This window comes from Lissotriton helveticus, chromosome 8, assembly GCF_964261635.1.
Source record: "Lissotriton helveticus chromosome 8, aLisHel1.1, whole genome shotgun sequence".
Classification (NCBI taxonomy): domain Eukaryota; kingdom Metazoa; phylum Chordata; class Amphibia; order Caudata; family Salamandridae; genus Lissotriton; species Lissotriton helveticus.
Window position 1 is genome coordinate 841,157,415 of NC_136069.1, and position 22,827 is coordinate 841,180,241.

The 22,827-nt window shown below is 42.7% G+C and overlaps 1 protein-coding gene across 1 annotated transcript in view; it reads left to right on the top strand.

The window, feature by feature from the left end:
* LOC144772946 (adhesion G-protein coupled receptor G2-like) overlaps nucleotides 1-22,827 on the top strand; it is a 1,412,864-nt gene that overhangs the window by 1,199,856 nt on the left and 190,181 nt on the right. The window contains exon 32 of the mRNA XM_078657647.1: nucleotides 13,597-13,868. Coding sequence (XP_078513773.1) covers nucleotides 13,597-13,868 — 272 coding nt within the window. The remainder of the gene's footprint in view (nucleotides 1-13,596; nucleotides 13,869-22,827) is intronic.

Consider the following 22,827-nt stretch of genomic DNA (forward strand, 5'->3'; position numbering starts at 1 on the left):
GAAGTATTTTCTAGGGAAGGTTGTCCTTCTGTTTTAGTCACAGATAATGGGGTCCAGCTCACGTCATTAGAAATGGAGGACTTCCTTAAATTACATTCCATCAAACACCATTCAGTATCTTTTTATGAACCACATGAAAACGGTCTTGTAGAACGTTTTAATAGAGTTTTGACAGGGTTTGTTTCTGATGTTTCTAAGAATGGTTCAGATTGGAAAACACTTTTGAGGGAAAAACTTTGGTCCTACAGGATTACTCCCCATTCCACTACTGAAGTTAGTTCCTTCCGTTTGCTCAAAGGACGTGATCCTGTTTCATCCATATGTCCTTGGTGGTTCAGAGATAAGTGTGCCAATAGATCCTTCTCTGAAGATCTAGTTGAACAAGCTGCACAGAAAGTTGAAGATAAACAAGCTAAGACCAAATTATGGTATGATAAAAAGTGGAATGTTAAGTCTTCAAAATTTACTGTGGGAGATGTTGTTAGAATTAAAAAACCTGGTTTTATTTCAAAATGTTCCAATAAATTTGGTAAACCCATGAAATTAGTTAAAGTTTTTAGCAACAGTGTTATTACCCAAGATGGTAGACTATGGAACATCAGGCGGGTTGCAAAGTGTCCCACCTCGCAATTAGTCTCTTCTCCATGTTCTCAAAAAGATACAAATAATTCCAATGCTTCAAGAGTCAAGTTTTCTAATCGCTCTAGGTTGTGTCCTACAAAATTTAATGATTATGAAACATGATCTTCTGTTAGTCTTTTCTTTTGTATTAAAGGGAGATGTGTTGCATTTCACTTTATTATAATCTCACCTGTACCTTTAATTCTCTCTGTTATTCTTTAAGTGTTCTTAGAACACTACTGTCCTCCAGGCTTCAGGTCAGTTGCACTGTTCCTGTGGATCTGGAGACTGCTTTCTATGTTGCTGTGCTGTATTTAAACCTCATCAACTATAAGATGTTCTTTTGGATTATTTAACAAGGACATTACTTTTCTATGTACCGGAGACTCCCGTCTCGACGACGGGGAATGATTCAGGCATTTGAATCTATGAAAGACACCAATACTGGATAACTGCAGTTACAGGTAAGTAACGCATTTCTTACTCCTGATGTCTCGGGGCCCAACCTACTATGGATCCTGAGCAACTGGACGAAATACCACTTCTACACTAGACTCTCAATAGTCTCTTAGCAGTCCAAGTCTCCCTCCAGTGGGAGGTAGATTGCAAGGGGGTGAAGACAGGCTCACAACTGAAAATGCACACCTCAGCAGCAATAAGTATCAAATACTCACTTTTATGCAAAAAGAGAAGCATTTTTTTTCTAACACTAATAACACAAAGGAAAAATGCAACATTCAAAAACAACTGCACAGTCCCCCTGAGGTTGGAGCTCTACCATTTCTTTAGGTCCCTGAGGTCCTACTCCTTCCTTGCTCCTAACGAATGTAGTTATTCCCTATTCACTATAGGCAGCATTAGGGTAAGCCCCACTAGTAGTCCGGTCTCAAGAGTGCACTATGACACTTTTCTTAAAGTCAATGTTATACCAGTGCTGCAGGGCTAATTAGAAGCAAGTTCCCCTGGGGCCAATTGGCCCAAAATCAGTCTTACCCACACCTCGCAGGATCAAAGACCTGGAGCAGCAGCAGTCATTTCAGGTGAGATAGCTGCTGTCAGCTGGTTGCACTCAGCTGTTGGAGTGTCTGCAAATGTGGTTGCACCTCAGCGGCGACGGGAGGTCCTCATTACCAGGTAAGCCCCTGCTTCCTACTACGAAAGGAGGAATGATAATACTAGTGAAAATCCTTCATCCCAAGCATGTGTGCAGGGGCCACAGCACCCTTAGTCCTCTCGGTAATGACTCTGACCAATCGGCATAGTGATGCACAGGACTCAATTCAAGGCGACCCTCCTCTGGCATACTGGGGCCATGAACTGTGTTCTGTAACAGTTGCCTCTTTACACCTCACCGAGGGAGTCAACTCAACAGGGCTCCCCACTGGAACTCACTTCCTCCAATGCTCAAATCTTCCTCAAGGCACACTGGTCTTGGCAAGCAGGCAGGCACTGGTGCTCCAGACTCCATGGCAGGTGGTCTTGGCTTTACTGGGTGATGTCCCTTCACCCAGCATGGAAACTAGCAGACCTTAGCACCCAGTCCTGGTCCCAGGTGGAAGGTTTGCGCAGCTTTCCTCCTCACACAGCCCATCTGGGTACATGGCAGATGACAATTTTTTGAGTCTTCTTATAGTCCATTTCCAGACAATAAATGTAATTTAGAGTCTGAGTCTTTAAAGATCATTTTGGGTGCCTGCTTCTTTTGAAGTGCCCGCTCCTATGCTCTCTTCTTCCTCTTGAAAGCAGTCTGTCACAGCAGGAGTGATTCGAAAGCGGATTGTCCCACAACACAGACCATGGGAGTGACTAGATTTCCCACCTGGATGTAAGCCACAGTGATATGTGTATCAACAGGTTAGCCTAGGGTCACAGCCCTACTCTTTGATCTTCCTCCAGCCCCATCTTACTGGGGTGTGTCCAATCCCCTTCCTTGTAACCTCTCACTGAATCAAATAGAACCCTTTGCAGTGTACAGGGAAAGCCTAGCTCTTCCTTCTCCAGTATGTGTCCCAGTTTACAGGTACGCATCAATACACAAATCTGTCTGGGGGATCTCACTACCTCCTTTCCATGTTTCTCTATACAGGCCTGGGTCTCCCAAAATGGAATCCAGGGCCCTCCATGTATTATACCATCCACAGGCACACATACACCCTGTGCATGTGTTAGAGCCACCACACATTAAACAGATCTGTGTCCTCCATGTACTGTACCGCTCATGGGCACACATACATCCAGCACATATATTTAACATGCACACACTGCACAGTACTACATCCTCTATGTATTGTACCAGTCATAAGCACACATACACCCAGTCCATGCACTCACCATGCACACCCTGCTCAGGACTACATTATCCCTGTATTGTACCCTTTCTAGTCATACATACTCCCACTGTAGCTGCACCATTACTGTGCTGCGCAGCACTTCTCAACAAATTGATGTAAACAATGGGTAAGGTAAGCACACGGCAGAGGAACTTAAAAATGAGTGAGGCTGTAGGCCTCCCTCCAGTGACACAGGTTTAAAAGGATCCCTTCACATATACTGATTACTACACTGTATTCTGCCAGCCCCTTGTTTGTGCTGCTTAGCTCCTAATGAAGGCAGTAACCTTATACTATTATGAGAGTAGTGCTTTCAGTGCCCCTCCCAGTCCAACAAGACCACAGTCCACGAGATATGCCTATGTCATGGTGCGTACACATGATCCAGGTTTGCCTATGATAACAAAAATCAGCATTAGGGAGCCAGAAATCAATACAGTTGGGCACTCAGTGCAGGCAGGCACAACCATTGCTATGCCGATGACTTTTCTGTCCCAACATGAATATTCGGATGTGCACAGAGCTGTGCGTGAATCTCTACACCCAGGTGTAAGCATTCCTGGTGATAATGGAAAGTTCACGTAATGTCCAGACTATTTCCTGTTTGTCTGCATTATTCTGATTCTTCAAAATTCTTGTCCCAGAAATAAGTTTGAGTGACGCATCACCCACTTAGGTCATCACTCGCTTCCGCAAGTTATTTTCCATATGAATCCTTACACAAGGGAGACTCATAGTACGGTCCAGGGGCCGCATGCGGCCCTCCAGACCTTTAATTGCTGCCCTCTGGTGAACAGAAGCACTGGGTCGCTGTTCACTTGACAAAGCAGGAACTTTCAGAAAGCTGTGAAACAAATGGGCATGCTTTGTTTACATGTTAACTAACGTAAAGAAGAGAAGAGGGTGTCGTAGACAACTTAGACAACACCTTTAGTTTTAAAGACATCTTGCACTAAACATGTAAAAACATGATAAACTCTTTGCAAACTTCAAAAGTGTATTTTATTAACATGCATGGGCATTTTACCCTAGTTGATCAGATTATATCCCTGCTTTGGTAAGCATTTATTAGCAGTGTTAGTTTTCGAATATTATAATGCCGCCCCCATTCCGAAAACAATACCATTGGTGAACCAAGAGGCAAGTCATTAGTCAGGTGCACCTTATGTGTAGCCTTGGTTGTTATATAGTTGGAAAATTATAATTATTAAATAACACACAAGAGAAGGTTTTGGACAGCACACATCCTGAACAATTTCGTCAAGTGGGGAAGACAGGACTCCTACCAGGTTATCTGGTTTCACATTTTGCAATTCAGCCACCAGATGAAAATCTCTTTCCTTCTCAAGTTTGACATTAGAAGTTAATGCTTTGACTTTAATTCTTGGTTCATGAGAATAGAACGTTGATGGCAGACAGAAATCATGTGAAGGCTTGGTTTGTTGTCCACACCATGCATCGGCTTCGCTTTTCCCTAAACCAACCTTTCATCAACTCGACCCTCGCATTGGGGAGAGGACATGGCCTAATAACTAGAGCAGTCAGCCTCAAAGCTGGTTACCCGGATTTGACTCCCAGTCGGGACGCTCATCATCCTGTGATTCTAGGCAAATCACTTAATTTCCCCATGCATAACAAAATGAATGTGCCCGTCTGTAACGCAACTGGTGCTCATGTAAAGCACTCTTATACCTTTGTGTCGAGTTTGCTCTGTATAAAACTCAGAATTTGTTGAAAACAATTTGCTGCCATTGGTGCAGCCCTCGGGCATGCTATAGACAGTACTTTGCGGCCCACAGGAAAATATTTGCTAGTACCCATGCCTTACACAATTCACCCCACTCCAATGAAATGTATTCCCATCTTTACCACTTCATGTTTAATAAAGACCTTCCATCAGATTATTGGTGAAGGCCCCTAGGAAGGGAAGGGGAGAGAGTTGAAAGTACTGGAATGAGGAGTAATGATGTTTAGTAAGTAATATTGAGATTATCTCCACATCTTTTTTCTCATCCGATCTCATACTTAACTGAGGATATGCCCATGTAGTATGTCTTTATCACGATCTGAGTTACCACCAATTTAAGACATACTACAACAAAAAGTAAGGAGTGCCAATCTGAAACAATCTTTATTATAGCACTCCAAAAAGAAAAAGTGTGTCTCAACGTTTAAAGATAGAAATGCAAATTTATGAAAACGTTGCCTAAAACGTACTTCTGAATCAAGACACAATTCATCTCCTGGGGTCTGATTTACCCTGTGGTGTGAAATACATTTGGAAGAAGCAGACCAAGTACATATTTAACCCATGGAAACACCAGCCCACTCTGCCGATAAAGCACACCTTTCGACCGGTAGAGCAACCTGAAACTGATTCCGGAAAATCTCTGCTTGAATCTTAATATTCTCAGAAGCTTACTTTCTTAATCCATCAGCGCACAGTAGCTTTGAGAGACTTATAACCTCTCTTAGCTGTGCTAAAATAAATGAACAAACCAACTGCCTACATTCTGCATGCCTGTATAACTGAATCTTCATTGCTCTTACCACATCTAAAAGGTAAAACCTAGCCTCTTTTCTGCGGTGGGGTTGTTAAAAAAAATGGAATGCTTTCTTCCTGCTACCTATGGAAGGCCAAATTGATCTTGGCCCCAATCGTAATATATCATTAAATATGGATGTCTACAAATAAAAAGACCCCAACTCACTAATCCTTCTTGCTGTAGTGATACCAACTAGAAATAATTTTGTGAGAGTCCAACATTTTATTGTAGTTTCATCTAAAGGCTGAATATTTTTGTAAAAAAGGTTAAAATTAAGGGCAGATCCCAGATGGATAAAAATCCCAAATCCTTGGCCTTAACAGGTTGAAACTGTTAAATATTCCACTAGGCCACTGTAAGGAGCCCTGAAAGCTCTAATCTCTCACCACTGTAGCTTCAGAGTAGAAACAGCGACATTGTTTTTAAAGTTGTGTTGCAAATATTGCACAGTATTCTCAGATTGGCAACTGACAGTGAAAAAAGCATTTGCATGACATCATTGGTCAAAAGAAGCCCAACGATCATTACATGACTTCTTTGTTGATTCTTTTCTAAAGGTTTGAATAGAGAGAGAAACTGGGAGACCTTTACCATCGCCTCTCACCCTGCTTTCAATCTCCAAACCAACAGTTGCAGATGATGACAGGCTGCCATAATGGGAGAGGGGCAGGGGAAGAACCCAATTCTGTTCTTTTTGCGTCGGGACAGAAAACAAAAAAAGGAAACATGTCCTTTACCAATGAAGAAAATAATCATTATGTGTGCTTTCTCTCGCTGAACTCTGGGGACTAAGAGGTAGGTGGGAGAAGAGATACAGAAGAGATTTCAACCAAGGATTCACGAGAGCATCTGTTCCTATTGCTATGGAAAACCAAAATCTTGAAAAATTGCTGGAATACGGGAGGATTGAGAACAGTGTCCTGTGAACAGGGGGACATTTGTCTCAGCCAATCCGCCTCAACATTGTTAAACAAATTGACATGACATTTTTCGGCAGAAAGAAGATTCTCCTTTGCCCAAGAGCAAATCTGGAGAGCCTACCAGTTTAGGTTGTGTGACCTAATCTCAGTCTGGTAATTTACAGAATAGTATTCGACCAGGTTGTCTATACAAACTTGAAGAACTGCACCCATTTTGAACTGCGAAAATACTGAAGTGCTCACCCAATTGCTATCTGTTTTTTCAATTAGCAGAGTGTGCTGACCAAAGGCCCTGAGTTGATTGGACCCTCAAGGCCAACCCAGGCTGCTGACATCAATTTATCAGAATCTTTGGTCTGAAAAAGAAAAGAGTCCCTTGTTGTAGAGTTGATGAAATCTGCAACCATCTCAGATTTCTTTTTCTTTGGTATATTTATTGATTTTAAAATATGGAGCAATATCAACAATCAGTCCAGGACCAATGACGGGCCCAGGAACTAACACAGTGGATTTACTCAACTGAATGATGCCACACTTTCATTACCTGACAGCCAGTTACATCAATACATCACAGATCATCGGCATATGACATGAGGTATTATCCATGTAATCTGATCCCCCTATACAGGTTGTTCAAGGTGGGGGAACGCACATCCCTAAGTCCTCCATGACCTATTCAAGCAAGGAGGGGTCGGGACACACTGTGTTGGGGCTTTGCTTTAAATCCAGTACGACAAGGTGGCTCAGTATGCAGTGCGTGCAGGAATGACGCAGTCCCGATCATGCCACCCACTCTGATGAGCTTGAATTTTGTGGTTAACTGCGAAGAATATGTAAGGCAGCCTTGCCCAGGTGCATGCAAGCCCAAGGTATTATTAAGAGGGTTTCTGCTTAAAAGTAAGAACAAAAAGGCAGGAAATCACAACTATATTGCACCTTATTGATGAGAAATAAAAGATAGAAACAAATGTATTACTGGAATACTTACTCTCCATGTGAACTCATTGCCTTGCTGATGCTTCTCTTTTTAATGATTGGTGAAACAGGTATTTCATATACCTTGTCCAGGTCTACCTTGAACCAGGTCCATATCCAGGCCCCTCTATACCACATATTTTTCGGTTTTGGCAACATTGAATAACAATCCAAAATATTGAGGAGCATGTGTCCCAATTCTGGAAACCCATAAGGTTTGCACATACAAGGGGGTGGAATTAAAACACTGTCCAAATACGTATGGACTCTGGTGCTCTGGTTCTGAAGTAGAGAAATCACTGGAGCTAAAACCTTTATAAATGCCCTCTGAACGGTTTTCAACATGAACAGAGGAACCTAAAACTTCTGGTGCTGATCTCCCACCACAATCCTGGGGTACTTCAGATGTGATACTCCAGTCAGAATATGAAGATAACACGGGGCAGAAAATTCCCTGTCAATATTAGGGGAATAAAATGCTGAAGTGAGTTCATATTGAAATGGATAGCTAGAATTCATTTGTTGAAAAACGTTAATTCTATTAGAAGTCTGTACTCCTTGACAAATTCAGCTCAAGGAAAACAAATGAGTACAACCCAGACTCTCTCTTCTGAAGCAAGACTGGAAGGATGGCTCTTTTCAGAAGAAGCATTGTGATGTTGGTCTGTAAAGATTTTCTCTTTACAGGATCCGTGGCCCAGAGAGTCTGAATCAAAGAAGAATCTGGAAGGGAAGGAAAAAAGTCCACCATGCAGCCTCTCAAGATAACTTACAGCACTTCTCTATCTGTAATTAGTTTGTTCCATTGATCCTGAAGCTCCCATTATGAATTAATCGTCTACTATTTTAGAATAGAGCAAGGCACAGTTTTGAATCCCCCTTTCCCCATGAGATTTGATGACAGGAATCATTGTTCTGGGTGTTGTTGGATTGAAAAGGGGTTATATTTCCTATGGCGGCTTCTCTCAAGAGTTCTTTTACTTTTTTTCAAATGACCCAAACTTGTGACAGAAAGGCTTTGTGTGTTTATGGATCTTGAAGGAATTGTAAAGAACTTCCTCCAACTCTAATACTTGAAGCTTGATTGCAGAACAGGGCATGCTTAGCAATCAGTTCTTTTGGGAAGCATCCAATTTCCCCTCTCTCAAATGTAAATGAGAATAGGTAGCCACAACCCCTCAGACACATCTCAGAAGCCTTGGGATTTTCAAACACCATCTCTGAAAAGAATTGTGCTTGAACTTCCATCTGGGCAAGCAGCTGAAAACAATCTTCTCTCTCTTCAAAATTTGTTGATAATGTTGGAAATTTTCGATTAAAACAATTCTTCACTAGTGTATAGGTGTTTGTCTTCCACAGGCCATTGCATATTGGATAAAATACATTAATTCACTGTATGTAACGACTTCTGAATATATTTTCCTCTGGGAGTCGAGGCAGGGCCGGACTGGGAACTGAAACTGGCCATTGCAAACTCCTCTGCCGCCCCCCAATCCCTGGGTTGAGGGGGGTTGCGGCCAATCGGGGAAATGCCCAGTGCTGCTATGGCCAGTACGGCTCTGAGTCGAAGAATAACCCAAGAGTCCACTGGTGAATGCTGAGGAGAAGGGAAACCTTCTTGTCTGTTAAAGACATCAGACAAGGAGGTTCTGGGACAAAGAAGAAGAATCAACACTCCTATGAGAAGATTTCTTCACTCCATAAATATAATTTTCCAGAGGAGAATGTTTCTCCATCTTTCTTCTTGAAGAACAGGAGAAGGCTGGGACCAAGAAGAGAGAGCAAGTTTAAAAGGGAGGCCAGTGACCTAGAATAGGAGACCCTGAAAAAAACTGACACCTCTCTTCTCTCTTTTTTAAACTGAATCATTAAATATAAATTATTATGTTTATCTCTACTTAAGTAAAATTTACATATTCATACCTTGAAAAAGTATATATCCTCAAGGTACATCTATGTGGCGTTAAGTCCACATATACATACCTTGAAGATATGTATATCTCATCAAGGTACATACACATGGAGCTAGGCATAGTAAATCAGTAAATCTATGAATACCTATGCATACTTGCTTTGTTGATATTTTGGTTATCAATACTTGTGCTACAATATTTTGGTAGCACATTATTTAAAACTCAACATTCTGGCACCATACCGGTTATTGGCTCTTGTAAGATAAGAAAGGGATATTGTACAGCTATTAATGTGGCATAATACGAACACATATCCAAAAATGAACAGGCTCTGGAACAAGATTCCATGGAATGCAGACAAACCAAAAACCACATTAGTGACACAACCCCCAAAGCACAAAAGAAAGCGCTCATTTAAAATGGTCACCATAGATAGATTTTTAACAATTAAAATGCATTTTGTTTAACAAACAAAACATGTTCTCCCACATTTAATCAACATGAAACTGAACTATAGTTGATTGTACTTTAGCATTCATATATTTTTCCTCCATGTTATGTTATATCAAGTTATCTGTATTTGTAGAGAGCACAACTCACTCAAGATCAATCAATCAATCAATCAAAGCATTTATATAGCGCACTACTCACCCGGAGGGTCTCAAGGCGCTGGGGGGAGGGGGTCCGCTACCGCTCGAACAGCCAGGTCTTGAGCTGCTTCCTGAAGGCGAGGTGGTCTTGGGTCAGGCGGAGGTGGGCCGGGAGGGTGTTCCAAGTCTTGGTGGCCAGGTAGGAGAAGGACCTTCCTCCTGTGGTGGCTCTTCGGATGCGGGGGACGGTGGCGAGGGCGTGGCTGGTCGATCGAAGCTGGCGTTTGGGAGCGTAGAAGTTGAGGCGGCTGTTTAGGTATCCTGGGCCTTGGTTGTGTAGGGCTTTGTGTGCGTGGGTGAGGAGCCGGAAGGTGATTCTTTTGTTGAGCGGGAGCCAGTGCAGATCTCTCAGGTGTCCGGATATGTGGCTGCGGCGGGGGATGTCCAGGATGAGTCGTGCTGAGGTGTTCTGGATCCGCTGGAGTCTCTTCTGGAGTTTGGCGGTGGTTCCGGCGTAGAGGGAGTTGCCGTAGTCCAGTCGGCTGGTGACGAGGGCCTGGGTGACCGTCTTCCTGGTCTCGGTGGGGATCCACCGGAAGATCTTACGTAGCATGCGCAGGATGTTGAAGCACGACGAGGAGACGGCGTTGACTTGTCTGGTCATGGAGAGGGAGGAGTCCAGGATGAAGCCCAGGTTGCGTGCGTGGTCTGTTGGTTTGGGTGCGCTGCCCAGGGCGGGGGGCCACCAGGAGTCGTCCCAGGCGGAGGGTGAGGATCCCAGGATGAGGACTTCCGTCTTGTCCGAGTTCAGTTTCAGGCGACTGTTCGACATCCATTTGGCTAAGTCTGTCATCCCTTCGTGCAGGTTGGTTCTGGCGGTGGCGGGGTCGTTGGTGAGGGAGACGATCAGCTGGGTGTCGTCGGCGTAGGAGATGATGTTGAGGTTGTGCTGGCGTGCGATGGCTGCGAGGGGGCTCATGTAGACGTTGAAGAGTGTTGGGCTGAGCGAGGAGCCTTGAGGAACGCCGCAGATGACTTCGGTGGCCTCCGATCTGAACGGGGGGAGGCGGACTCTCTGTGTCCTTCCGGCGAGGAAGGAGATGATCCACTCCACACCAGAGGGTATCTTAGCACTGAAGCAGGAGCTGTGTGTGCTAGCCAGGTCGTTCCAGGCTTTAGGAGCGAGGTAGTAGAAGACACTTCTGCCAGATCTCCTTTGAGGTTGGCCAGGAGTCGTCATACTTAGGAATTCAAAGATAACAAATTGTAGCTGGGAGATATCGCTTTTTCTGAAGAAGGTGGTTGTCATATGCTAGTACCCACCGAAACGCATTGATGTTTTTTAACAACTGTTTACACTAGATCTTTGGGATATTAGTGAGTCAAAGGAAAATCAATATATGAAATATTCCGACTGCCACAAATGATTTATTACAGACTGGTTTTATATTGAATGATATGAGTTTACTGTCTAATGTGTTCTCCTGCTTTGTTTGTCAAATCGAATTTTAATGTTTGTTTTATTGTATGTGATTTATCTTATAAAATGCTTGTCGTTTTTTATGCTCTTTTTTTAAAGTGTATACAACAAAAGGTTGTTTTTTAAAAATGAAATTGTTCTGTGCTTTTTTTAAATAATCACAACAAATTGTCAAAATAATATTGGGAACACACTGAGTTTATGTGATTACTCCCCTTTTTTTAACTTTGAATTTATGGTTTGGTGATATGGTGTGGTTACAGTTGTGTGAATGAGAGTGAAGCAATTGAGTCTGCCAAAGAGGAATCTTGTTTTCTGACCTTGGTCTATTTGGTGCTCTACCTCTTCGGTATTAAAGGGCCCCTCTCTTTTATTGAGATGTCCCTTTCCTCGCCATCTTCAGGATCGGGAGCCAGCATCAATAAATAGTCTGAGCGGCTGCCTTATGTCTATCGGCTGCAAACAGCGGAGGAGCTTGATCATGCCCAATTTGTGATGGGGATCGTATGTATTTCCAAAGGGTTTCTAGTTAACCCCTGGGATACTATTGTAGAGAGGATCAAAGGAAGAGCATGTGTAGGGTCCGAATTTATGGTACTGTAGTCTAGCACAAGGATGACACCAGACGTAAGCAAAATGGCTTGAGCAGTAAGGTAATAGAGATATTGATCAGGGACTCCAAAGCCTCCGTGGTCATCAAGGAGTGTTAGCGTGCTCCAGCTAATCCACGTGCGACAGCCTACCTTTATAAGGCATGTGAGTAGTCTGCGCAGAGGCATGTAAGGAATTTGATAAATGGAACAGAAACAGCACTCTGTAGATTGATTGGGAATGGACAGGACTAAATCTAGGGAAATTAAACCACTCTTCCAATACAAACAAGACACAACCCTCAAATTAACAGAGTCCTATTTTGATTTGTGAAACAAAGTGTACTTTGGGGCGATTACGAATGGACCGCCAAACCCGTGGTGGCGGTTTGGCCACCGCTGCACTGCAGGCCTGCCCAAAGTATTACAACAACAGCAGTCGGATTGCCACAGGACCGGTGCAACTGCTGAGGATCTGTGATCCTGCAGTGGTCTTGCAGCGGTCAGGGGCTGCAACAGGCTGGCGGTGCTGCTGTGCGACCGCCAAGCATATTGCTAGTTACCTCCCGGCCATCATTTCCATGGCAGTGAGCCTGTCATGTAAAAGGTGGCGGAGAGGCAACTCAGAGGGCCCTTACATGGCCCCCTGTTGCCTCTGGGCCTGGGGGTGGATGCAGGCAGGCAGATGTTGTACCCCCCTGTATGTATGCACTCCAGTTCCTGCACGGCATGAACCGCACAACATGGTGCAGTCCATGCCATACAGGAATATGCTTTGGCGTTCCTACGGCAGTGCCTTTTCTAAGGCTCACATATGAAAGTCCTAATATGGCAGGCGGTGTTTGTATGGGTTTGGGGTCCTCCCTCGGAGCGCTGGCGTGGCGCTTCGCAGTAGGACGGCAAAACTTGTAATCAGGCCCTTAGTCCGGTTAACAGGAGTGATGTAGAATGACCGTTGCATCATTGTTACTACTCATAAACTTATGTTGAACTTTTGCAAATTGTTTTTAATAGAATATTTGTCTCCTTGACCATCTGAATATCATGGTATGGAAATTGGTTCTTTAATCCTCACTGTACGTAAAGTGTCCTAATTTGGAGACCGTGCTGCACGTTCTATATTATTGTTGCTAGGTCAGACCACAGATGGATTTAATCCTGGCATTATTTGGTTCAGGGTTTGTAAAATAACCAGGTTCTAGGCTGAGAAAATCCCTCCCAACCCTTTGACATAAACAGCTCACTATTGCGAGGGTTGCGAATGTGGGATACATTAATTTTACATTATGTGAGCAATTTGCTTAGCAATGTATGCTGAATTTCTTAAATCAAAATGCTGTGTTTTAATGTATACGTATATATTATTGGGTCGAATTTTCCTTAAAACAAGACAGAATAAGGTAATTAAGAATTACATTTGGTGATGATTTTTATTAAGCAAACAAAATAAAAGTACCATCTATCACCAAGAGGATCGAAGGAAATAGTAATAAAAAATCAGCTCACAATCAAAATCGTCTATCAAACTTGTTGCCCTCAATAAAATACATGTTTGAGTTAAAAAAAAAAAAAAATTCACAGTACTTTGAGAATTTCAGAATCTAACCAATATCTTGCATCTTCATTTTCAGGAAAATTCGAAGGGATTACCCATCCCAGATTCTGATCCAACTGTGTGCTGCCTTGCTTTGTTTGAACCTAACCTTCTTGCTGGATTCCTGGATTGCTTTGTACAACAACGTACCAGGCCTTTGCATATCTGTTGCTGTATTTCTTCATTACTTTCTCTTGGTAACATTCACTTGGATGGCTCTTGAAGCCTTTCACATGTACCTTGCACTAGTCAAGGTCTTTAACACCTACGTACGGAAATATATCCTCAAGTTCTGCATCGTTGGCTGGGGTATGTATAACTTAACCATACATTGACATTTCAGAAGCCTGTATGCCAAATACATAAAGTTAAGACTGAAAGGGTAAAGACAATGCCAACAAAGTGTGCTTTCACCACACAGAGGTAATCTTACTAGATCAGTTTGACTTGCACATTCTGCACAGGAAGTACTGTGCCCCCGCACCATCCACTGTGCATGTGTAGCTACCAGCACATAGATGGTTTGTCGTGCAGGTTAGAGGTAAAGCTTGTTTCCCATGCATGGACTGTGTCAGTAATTGTGCCTTGCTCAGGAGGCCACAGTCGCTGACAACACGTTAGTGAGAAGGCACATTGCCTGGGGCCAGTTTTAATCCCTGAAGAGAGGACAGGGCTACTTACCTGTAGGCATGTTGGACACTGCATAAGGAGATAAGCACTCATGGCAGGACCCTCACTTATCAAAAAATTCAAACTCTTTTGTGTTGCGCACCTGCCAGTGCTGACACTCGGATTGCACTCTGGAGAGCAGTAGCAGTTCAGCAGGACTAACAGCATTAAGGGAGGCAGCGACAGTCACCTTGTGTATTACTTTTATTTAAACGAACTAATGTTGCCTAATGAAAATGTGATTTATAACATCACAAGTGTTTCTAAATCACACCGGGGTTTCTACAAACAGCTTTTTGTTACCTACTTAGTAACACTCTTCCTATTGATTCCCTACTGAACCAACAGATACGTTAAACTGATGGGATTGTAATGCTTAACACTGAGGTCAAACACAGACCCAACAGTTGACACATAATGTGTCTTTCTCTGCTCACTTAAAACTTCAACAATCTGAGGTGCTAGTTTAGGACTCTGGAAAACGCTTTACCTGTTCATGTCACATTTATCTACAAATTAGAAAACGTGTTAAGATTTGAGACTATGTGATGTAAATTGCAACTGTGCTTTGTAATTTTGCACTGGTGCTGGGTAAATTAATGGCCTCTTCCTTCTTCACACTGAGGATGATTAAAACGATTCTACAGTTCACCCCTGGGAGTCTCAGAAAATAGTTGTGTCTACTCTTGTCCTAGCAAACTTAGACTACTGTAACGGGCTGTATCTTAATATGCAGCAGCAAAATCTTAACAAACTGCAATTGTTAAAAAAAAACGCTGCAGCCAGACTTTTGTCTGGCATACCCAAATTCAAGTCAGTTAAAAATGAAATTAAAAAGCTCCATCAGCTTTTGGTAAGGCACTGTATCAAATTCAAAGTTCTCCATACGGCCTTCAAGGTGTCACACAACATTGGCCCCTTCCATCTTAGGCAGAGATTTAAATGGTATGTACCCAACAGAATTCTTTGTTTCCTGGGAGCCAATACCCTGGTGATTCCCAGAACCTGCTGGAGTGGCAGAAGCTTTATCATCTGCACAGCCAATGTCTGGAATCAGCTTCAATAATACATTTGTTCATGTCCCAACCTGCTCACCTTCAGGAAAGATCTGAAAATGTGCTGTTTAACATCTAGGTCCAGCATTGTTTCTGACCTCTTTCTTCCCATACTGCTGAGCTAGCACCAGGTCACCTTTGAGTAGTAACTGTGTGCACTACAAATGTATTTAAGATTATTAACTTTGAAACACACACTTGCACCACCTAACCTGTGTAAAGTGTAATAGTTGAGTGGTTAGTCCTGCAGATTTCATTTTTGCATACATCCCTGAAAAAATGTCACCTCATAATTAGCCTGCAGTGGTGAAAAATTGCGAAAACCAGTGAAAAATATAGCAACAGTCCAATATTTAGGTATTTACATTCCTTTAACTAAAGGGTATACTTTGGGTTCTCTCAAGACTGTGGTACTTACAAAAACGTCAAGCACAAGTCAAAACGTTTATGGAAGGTTTGAGAGTGCCAAAGTGCAGCAGAAATAAAGGGTCTGGTGAAGTACTGAAAGACTGATGCAAGACGTTAGCTCTTCTTTATTAAGTGGGAGATTCTTGTTTAATTTCTCCAAGCCTCAATGACAACATCACTTCCATAGGATGCCCACTCGGTGGTGGACGGCCAGCCCTCTCACAGATGTTAATGTAAAGACAATGTTGACGAATAAGAGTGCTGACATGATACCCAAAACAATATTCATTCAAGTAGATGACCCTTTCAGATTATCACATTTCCGTGGGTAGGCTAAACCAAAAATGTATTAAAGCTGTAAGGGAACAGAATGGTTATACCAACATGGGCAGCTCATTTTCGGTAGTTTCTATCATGATACTTGTCAAATTGTGTTACAAGGGGCATGACATTTGACGTCCAGAGCTGGCAGAGTGTTTTGTTTTCATCCGGTAGACGTATTATAAGTTCAAATACTGTATTCTGATCATTTGCTTTAAAAAAGTCTATCTGTCATACACAAGGATCAATACATATAGTTGAAAAATGTAGTAAACATATTAAATCAATAAACTACTTCTGATAAAAGAGATCTGTATTATCTTTCTGTGTGTACACTGCACTCTAAACAAGAGAAAGTGAGTTGCATGCCATAATTATGTCCCACAAAAAAAGAAACATCACACCATGCAAGTGCACTTAAAAAGTCCTCCTCATATTCTAAAATGACTTCATCCTATTATTCAGGGTTGATAACAATATTCAGAGTGGCACACTCGTATTTTACTACTCATTCTTCGAGTTGCATGGAAGAAGCTGACTTCTTATTTAATTAAAGATCATGTTTTTCCTCATCGAACCACAATATCTAACTCAGCTAGTTCCTTCAGAGCTGTTTTGGAGTTAGAGGTATCTAGGCATAAACGGGCATTGAGATAACTTGAAAGATCTAACTCCAATAGCTCTCTGTCCAAAAGTGGCGCTTTCAAAATTGTAATTTAAAATCCGACTTCCCCATGAGCTAAGATTGTTCATTACAATTCTAAAGACACCAAACATGAACTAGGTACATGTCCCCATTCGGAAAATTACATTTTATTCAGGACCTGATTTTGATTTTGGTCCTGCGCTGGCAGCGGTCCCAAGTACTTTGTCAGGCTTTTGGCGGTCTGCCTGCTGTATTTAGATATTGCCCCTAGAGAAAGAAGACCACCAAAGCAGCGGTATTAAGCAGTATTGCGCCAAGCCAATTTATATGTTCCTGTTCTGCCGGCTGGGTTCTGGCGGAGTGAGGTTCTTTGGGGTGTGGAGACAGGTAAGTACAACTTGTCTAAACGTCAGTACACATGTCATCCTTGCATGTAAACCATCTGTGGGCAATGTGATATGCCCTTTTGTGTTACTGTTGGCATGCCAGCCTCACAACATACAAACACTTTTGAATACAAACCCACAGGCACCACTAGCACAACACCACAAAATACCACAACAACCCAAAACATTTTTGTGTGTCACTAGAGGTGTGTTCAATTTAACTTTATTAGTAGGAAATTGAACACAACCGCATGACACCTAAGGAAAATATTGCATGTCAGAGAAATGTATACAGGCAATTGTCGATGTACGATACATAGGTCAAATATAAAAGTAGCTTACTGTACATCTCGCTGACAATGAAGTCATTTGGTGTTGTGGTGGAATTGGTGCAGCAAAGGTGGGACCTGGACGAGGGGGTAGGAGACAGAAAAAGAAGTGAGAAGCAGGAAAAAGGTAGTTTTTTTTAACTAATTCCCCTTGATTCCGCCACTTCCAAGTAGAATAGATTCCCACATCCAAATCTGATTGGATCTGGGCTGGAGTCTCATCAACAGTTGATTCTGCCTATCCCACCGTTGATGCAGTTTGGAAATCCTTGCGGAGTCCACATGACTGCTACGGTCTTTCATTTCTGGTCAGACCAACATCGAAATAGGGATTGGGCAAGCCGGTGGACTGGGAGACCACCGAAAAAGTGATGGGGGGACTCGATCAGCCAAGGCCTAAATCAGACCCTCAATCTAATAAGGTGGCTCCACTGTTATCCTATGGGAGCGGAAGGCCTTGCAGTTGTGAAAAACGAATTTAAGGGCCTGATCCTCCAAGAAAATCTTACGCTTTTGTTTAAGTTTATGATTTTTTGCAATTCACAGAGTGAGTAGTATCTACGCTGCGGAGTCTCTACACTTGCGGCAGAGGCTTCACACATAAAACGATAGGCAGTCATGAAGATACTACCCGTAAACTTGCTTCATGAATTGCAAAAATCGTAAACATACACAAAAGTGTATGTTCACCTTTGTGACGCAGTACCTTTGTGACTCACGCCCTAAGAGTCTTTCACTACCAGGACAGGTAAAACTTAAAATTAGGTGTCCTACCTTTTAAATACATTGCATCCTGCCCTCTGGGCTGCCCTGTGCCTACCCTTGGGGTGACTTGTATGTATTTAAAAGGAAAGTTTTAGCCTGGCAAAAGGTTTATTATTTTTCCAGATCAAGATGGCAGTTTAAAACTGCACACACATGCAGCAAAGGCAGGCCTGAGACCGGTTTAAAGAGCTACTTAAGTGGTGGCACAATCAGTGCTGCAGCCCACTACTTGCACTTAATTTACAGTTCTTGGGCACATGTAGTACCACTTTACTAAGGACTTAGAAGTAAATTAAATATGCCAATTGGGTATAAGCCAATGTTATCATGTTTTAAGGAGGGAGCACATGCACATTATCACTGCTTAGCAGTTGTAAAGTGTGCAGAGTCTTACGGCCAGCAAAAACAAGATTATCAAAAAATTGAGGAGGAAGGCAAAACGTTTGGGGGAAGACCACCCTAAGTCTAACAGGTCTAACGTTCCCCCATCAGCTGAAAGTGGGGAGAACTCCTCAACCCTTTGGGTGCTCTCATCACTATGACTTAACAACCTGGATAGACCATCAGCAAAGGTGTGGTCTGACTCAGGACGGTGTTCCGTTAAATCCATTCCCTGTAGGGAGATGGACCACCTTAGCAGTATGGGATTTTCATTCCTCATGTGCGTGAGCCATCTGAGGGACCTGTGGTCTGCCTGAACCCGGAAGTGAGTTCCAAAGAGGGATGGTCTCTGCTCCATCAGTACCCAGACTACAGCAAATACCACCCTCTCAATCGCACTCCACCTCCATTCCTGTGGAAATAACCTCCTGCTAATGAAGGCTACTGGTAGGTTTAGGCCCTCTTCATTTAACTGTGCTAAAACAGCCCCTGTGCCATGCTCTGAAGCATCTGTCTGTACTATAAACTCCTTCAAGAAGTCAGAATCCTTCAAAACTGGTGCTATACATGGATGTAATTTGGGAGTAGTCAGGGGTCGCAGCTGTGACCTGGACGCACAGGTGTGTGAGTCCAGGGATGAGGGAGATCAGAGAGGAAAACCACCAGCATTTGGCGAGAGTCAATCTGCTGTTCTGGACCCTGACCACTTCAAGTTCCGTCACTGATCTCTGAGGGATGGCCTCTGGGTAGAGAGTGGCATGGTCCACCAAGACCAGGATGCAACTGTTGCCTAAAGCTGTCTTGGGGTACATGGGTCCAACAATGTTGATACACACCCTCTCAAAGGGAGTGCTAATGCAGGCAATGGGGACAGGGGAACCTTGAGTTTTTTTCCTGATATCCCACTAACCTAGCAGGTGGAACAGGACCTACAGAATGCATCTAAGTCCATCTTTATCCAGGGCCATTAGAAATGGAAACATACTGGAAAAAGGTCTTGTCTTGCTCCATATGTCCTGCCAAGTGAATGCCATGAGCCAATCTCAGTGGGCAGGACCTGTAACACTGGGGCACCACCAGCACATGGGATGCCACAGGAAGCTTAGGCTCGCTGTATAGGAGGTCATTCTCCCAATAGATAAGGTGATCTCCAAATGTATCACCTGATGCCTGCGCCTCAGCTTGCTGTTTCAAACCCTGAAAAGTGCCCTACTTCTGCGCTTAGCAGAATTACTCCCTGGTGGGCCCATCCTCCGCTTGCCAGCTTTCAAGCCCAGGCAGTTCACCAAGGGCAGCAATGTCCTCCCTGGTGGGCTCAGGAGCAATCTCCGCATGTGCCCCATCAACCTGAAGTTTGGGAACTTCAGGTACTGGTTCTTCACACCCCTTGCCCTTACTTTTCTTGGCAGCTGCCTTGACCATTGTTCCAGGCACCCATGACTACCCTCCCAGGCAGCATGGACCTTTCAGGCAATCCCAACATCTGAGTGTGATCTGAGCTCTTCCTCCAGTTAGTGTGCCCCAGGTCGTTGCATATTAGACAATCTACAGGCATGGCGGGCTCACAGCTACTTTTTAGAGAACATGAGACACCCCCCCCCACACACACACACACACACACAGAAAGGAAGCCAGAGCCACAGGTAGATGACTCTCACTGTTGTCTGTGACTATGACATGGTGGAATGTGTTAGGTAAGACTTGCTCTGAGGACACCCACTGACACTATACAATAGTAATGCTGGCTTGTTTGTTCACCAGAGCCTTCACCCATTGGCCATTGAAGATGACCTTCTGCCTATACTTAGAAGTATTTGCCAGCATATTTTTTGGGCACTATCTCCTTATCCCCCTGAACACTAGAAGCACCTCCAAAGCTAACTGGGACCACCTCCTCCCCAAGTGCTCCACTCTCCAACCCAGGTGTTTTTCTGATTTTATTTAAGATCTACCCACTGGGCTTCATATATCCTGCAGAATGTGTATGCAGCCCACTAATCGACGGGCAAATCAAGTATATAGTTCTGCAGGAATCCACAATTACAATAAGCAGACTTGCTCTAACAGTGTTCACAGTATTTTTCACTCATACTTTGTTGTCACTTATCTATATTCGATTGCTCATTCCAACTAACATATATACCACCAAAGTATAAAAAAGTCTTAGTGATGCTGTCTGGAAGATTTCTGTAAACCAGTAACTCATGAGCTATTGGTTGCTCTGGCTACCTAGAAGCAGCTCTCCTGTTTGCAGTCCAGCCTACTAAACGTTCGCAAAACAACCAAGGTAAAGCTTATAAAGGAAATAACTGGCGAAAACAGATAACAGTCATTGTCTTTCATCAAACTGCTTTTTGAGAATAATGGGGCATATTTACCAACATTTTGCACTGAGTTTGTATCACAAATGTGGCACAAACTGGTGCAAAATGTTTATTTGGGGTCTACTTTCTATTGCAAAACTTAATTTGTGCTGGAAAGTAGCTGGAAAGTCACACTTTGCACTGCTCTATCAGGTGGTTCATGGACATTCCAATGCAACCACCCATGGTTTTCGATGCAAAGCACCAAGTACAACCATTCATACACAGGGCTTTGCGCCAAAGAATACCAACTCTTTGAGGCTGGTGTTAAAAAGAGAAAAAAAATTTATTTCGTCAAACCTTTCTTGCTTTGCATGTATGCTGCACCATAGAGCACACATCCATAGTGTGAAAAGTTTTAAAGTTTGTCTAAGTTAATTATTTTGTACTGGAGGAATACCCTTCTAGTACTACCTATGCTATACATCACAAGGACACCTTTGAACTATGGTGCAAAGGTGTGCATGGCTCTGGGTAGTCTAGATATGCAGCATCAGTAGGCGAGAGAGGAGGATCCCCATAAAATCTTCCCCCAACCAATTAATTGGCCAAGGCACGCCAACCAGGCTGTCTATTAGACCCCGATGCAGCACATGTCTTAAAATACATCTTACTCACATAGTTAGGATCGGAGGAGGAGAGTATTTAGAGAGCCTGGGGCATTAAACTAGGAGTCCCCTTGATGCAGTCTTACAAGGAAATGATAAGTGTGACAGTCCCAGCTGTAATCATTCATCAGTTCTTAGCTTAATGAAAATAGCATACATTTTAAACAAAGTGTCAGAATCAATCTCTGAATTGCGTAATAAATGTATTGCACTAGGCAATGATGTTAGGTTCTAGACCAGCAGTAGGTTTGACTGTTGCTGTGCAAATCCATCTATGACCAGTTTTGCACCCGGGGGGGGGGGGGAAATTTACATCATCAAATATAACAGGCTTATATAATGTGGTGGCCATAATGTAAATCATCGCAATATATATATATATATATATATATATATATATATATATATATATATATATATATATTTATATATATATAGCGAAACGCGTCTGTCGGGGGTGAAGGGGGTTTGAAAATAAATTAATGAGAGATCTTGAAACCCGAGTGCTTGCCGTTTTTTCGACCGGATTGGTCGATTTGTGCTGATATATATAGATATATATATATATATATATATATAGATATATAGATATATATATATATATATATATATATATATATACATACATACATACATGCACTCCGTCACTCCTCCGCTTTTCTGTACACACAGAGACGAACCACAATGTAGTGCTTAAATATTTTTTATTGCCTGCTTCGGTCCTGATGCGTTTTGGCTCTGGGTGAGCCTTGATCACATGACACGAAGGTAAGCATTTTGCTCTTTTTTAAAGTGACAGTGCAGTGCATGAAACATCATGTGATACCACAACTTGGATAGACATAGCAGAAACACTAACATCTTTCATCATTTTTTGTTTTCCATATTATTTGACTATCTCAAATCTGGTATGAGTCCTCTACTGTGATAATTATCACGATTATACCATAGCTGCTTAATCACATTTCTAATAAAGGCAATCATTGCCACATTTCCATTTTGGCCTGCTATCTCCAATATGGCAGCCACTGCTGTTAATTAAATGTGTGTTGTTACACGTATATCCTAATGTGTGATATAGCCTGTGTATTGGTGACTAATGTGTGTAAAATAAGCAAGTGTTCATAAAGTGACATGGGTGCAAGTGTATTTAAAATCTATACTCTTACAAAACCATAGAAATTCCACTGTTATAGTTAGTTCAGTTAACTATAACTAGCGCCCTCCGTGCCATGAATGATATAATATGTGAAGTCATGAGCAGTGCATTGCGGGGGCGCGAGTTATAGTTAGCTGAACCAACTATAACGGTAGAATTCCTATGGTTTGTACGAGTG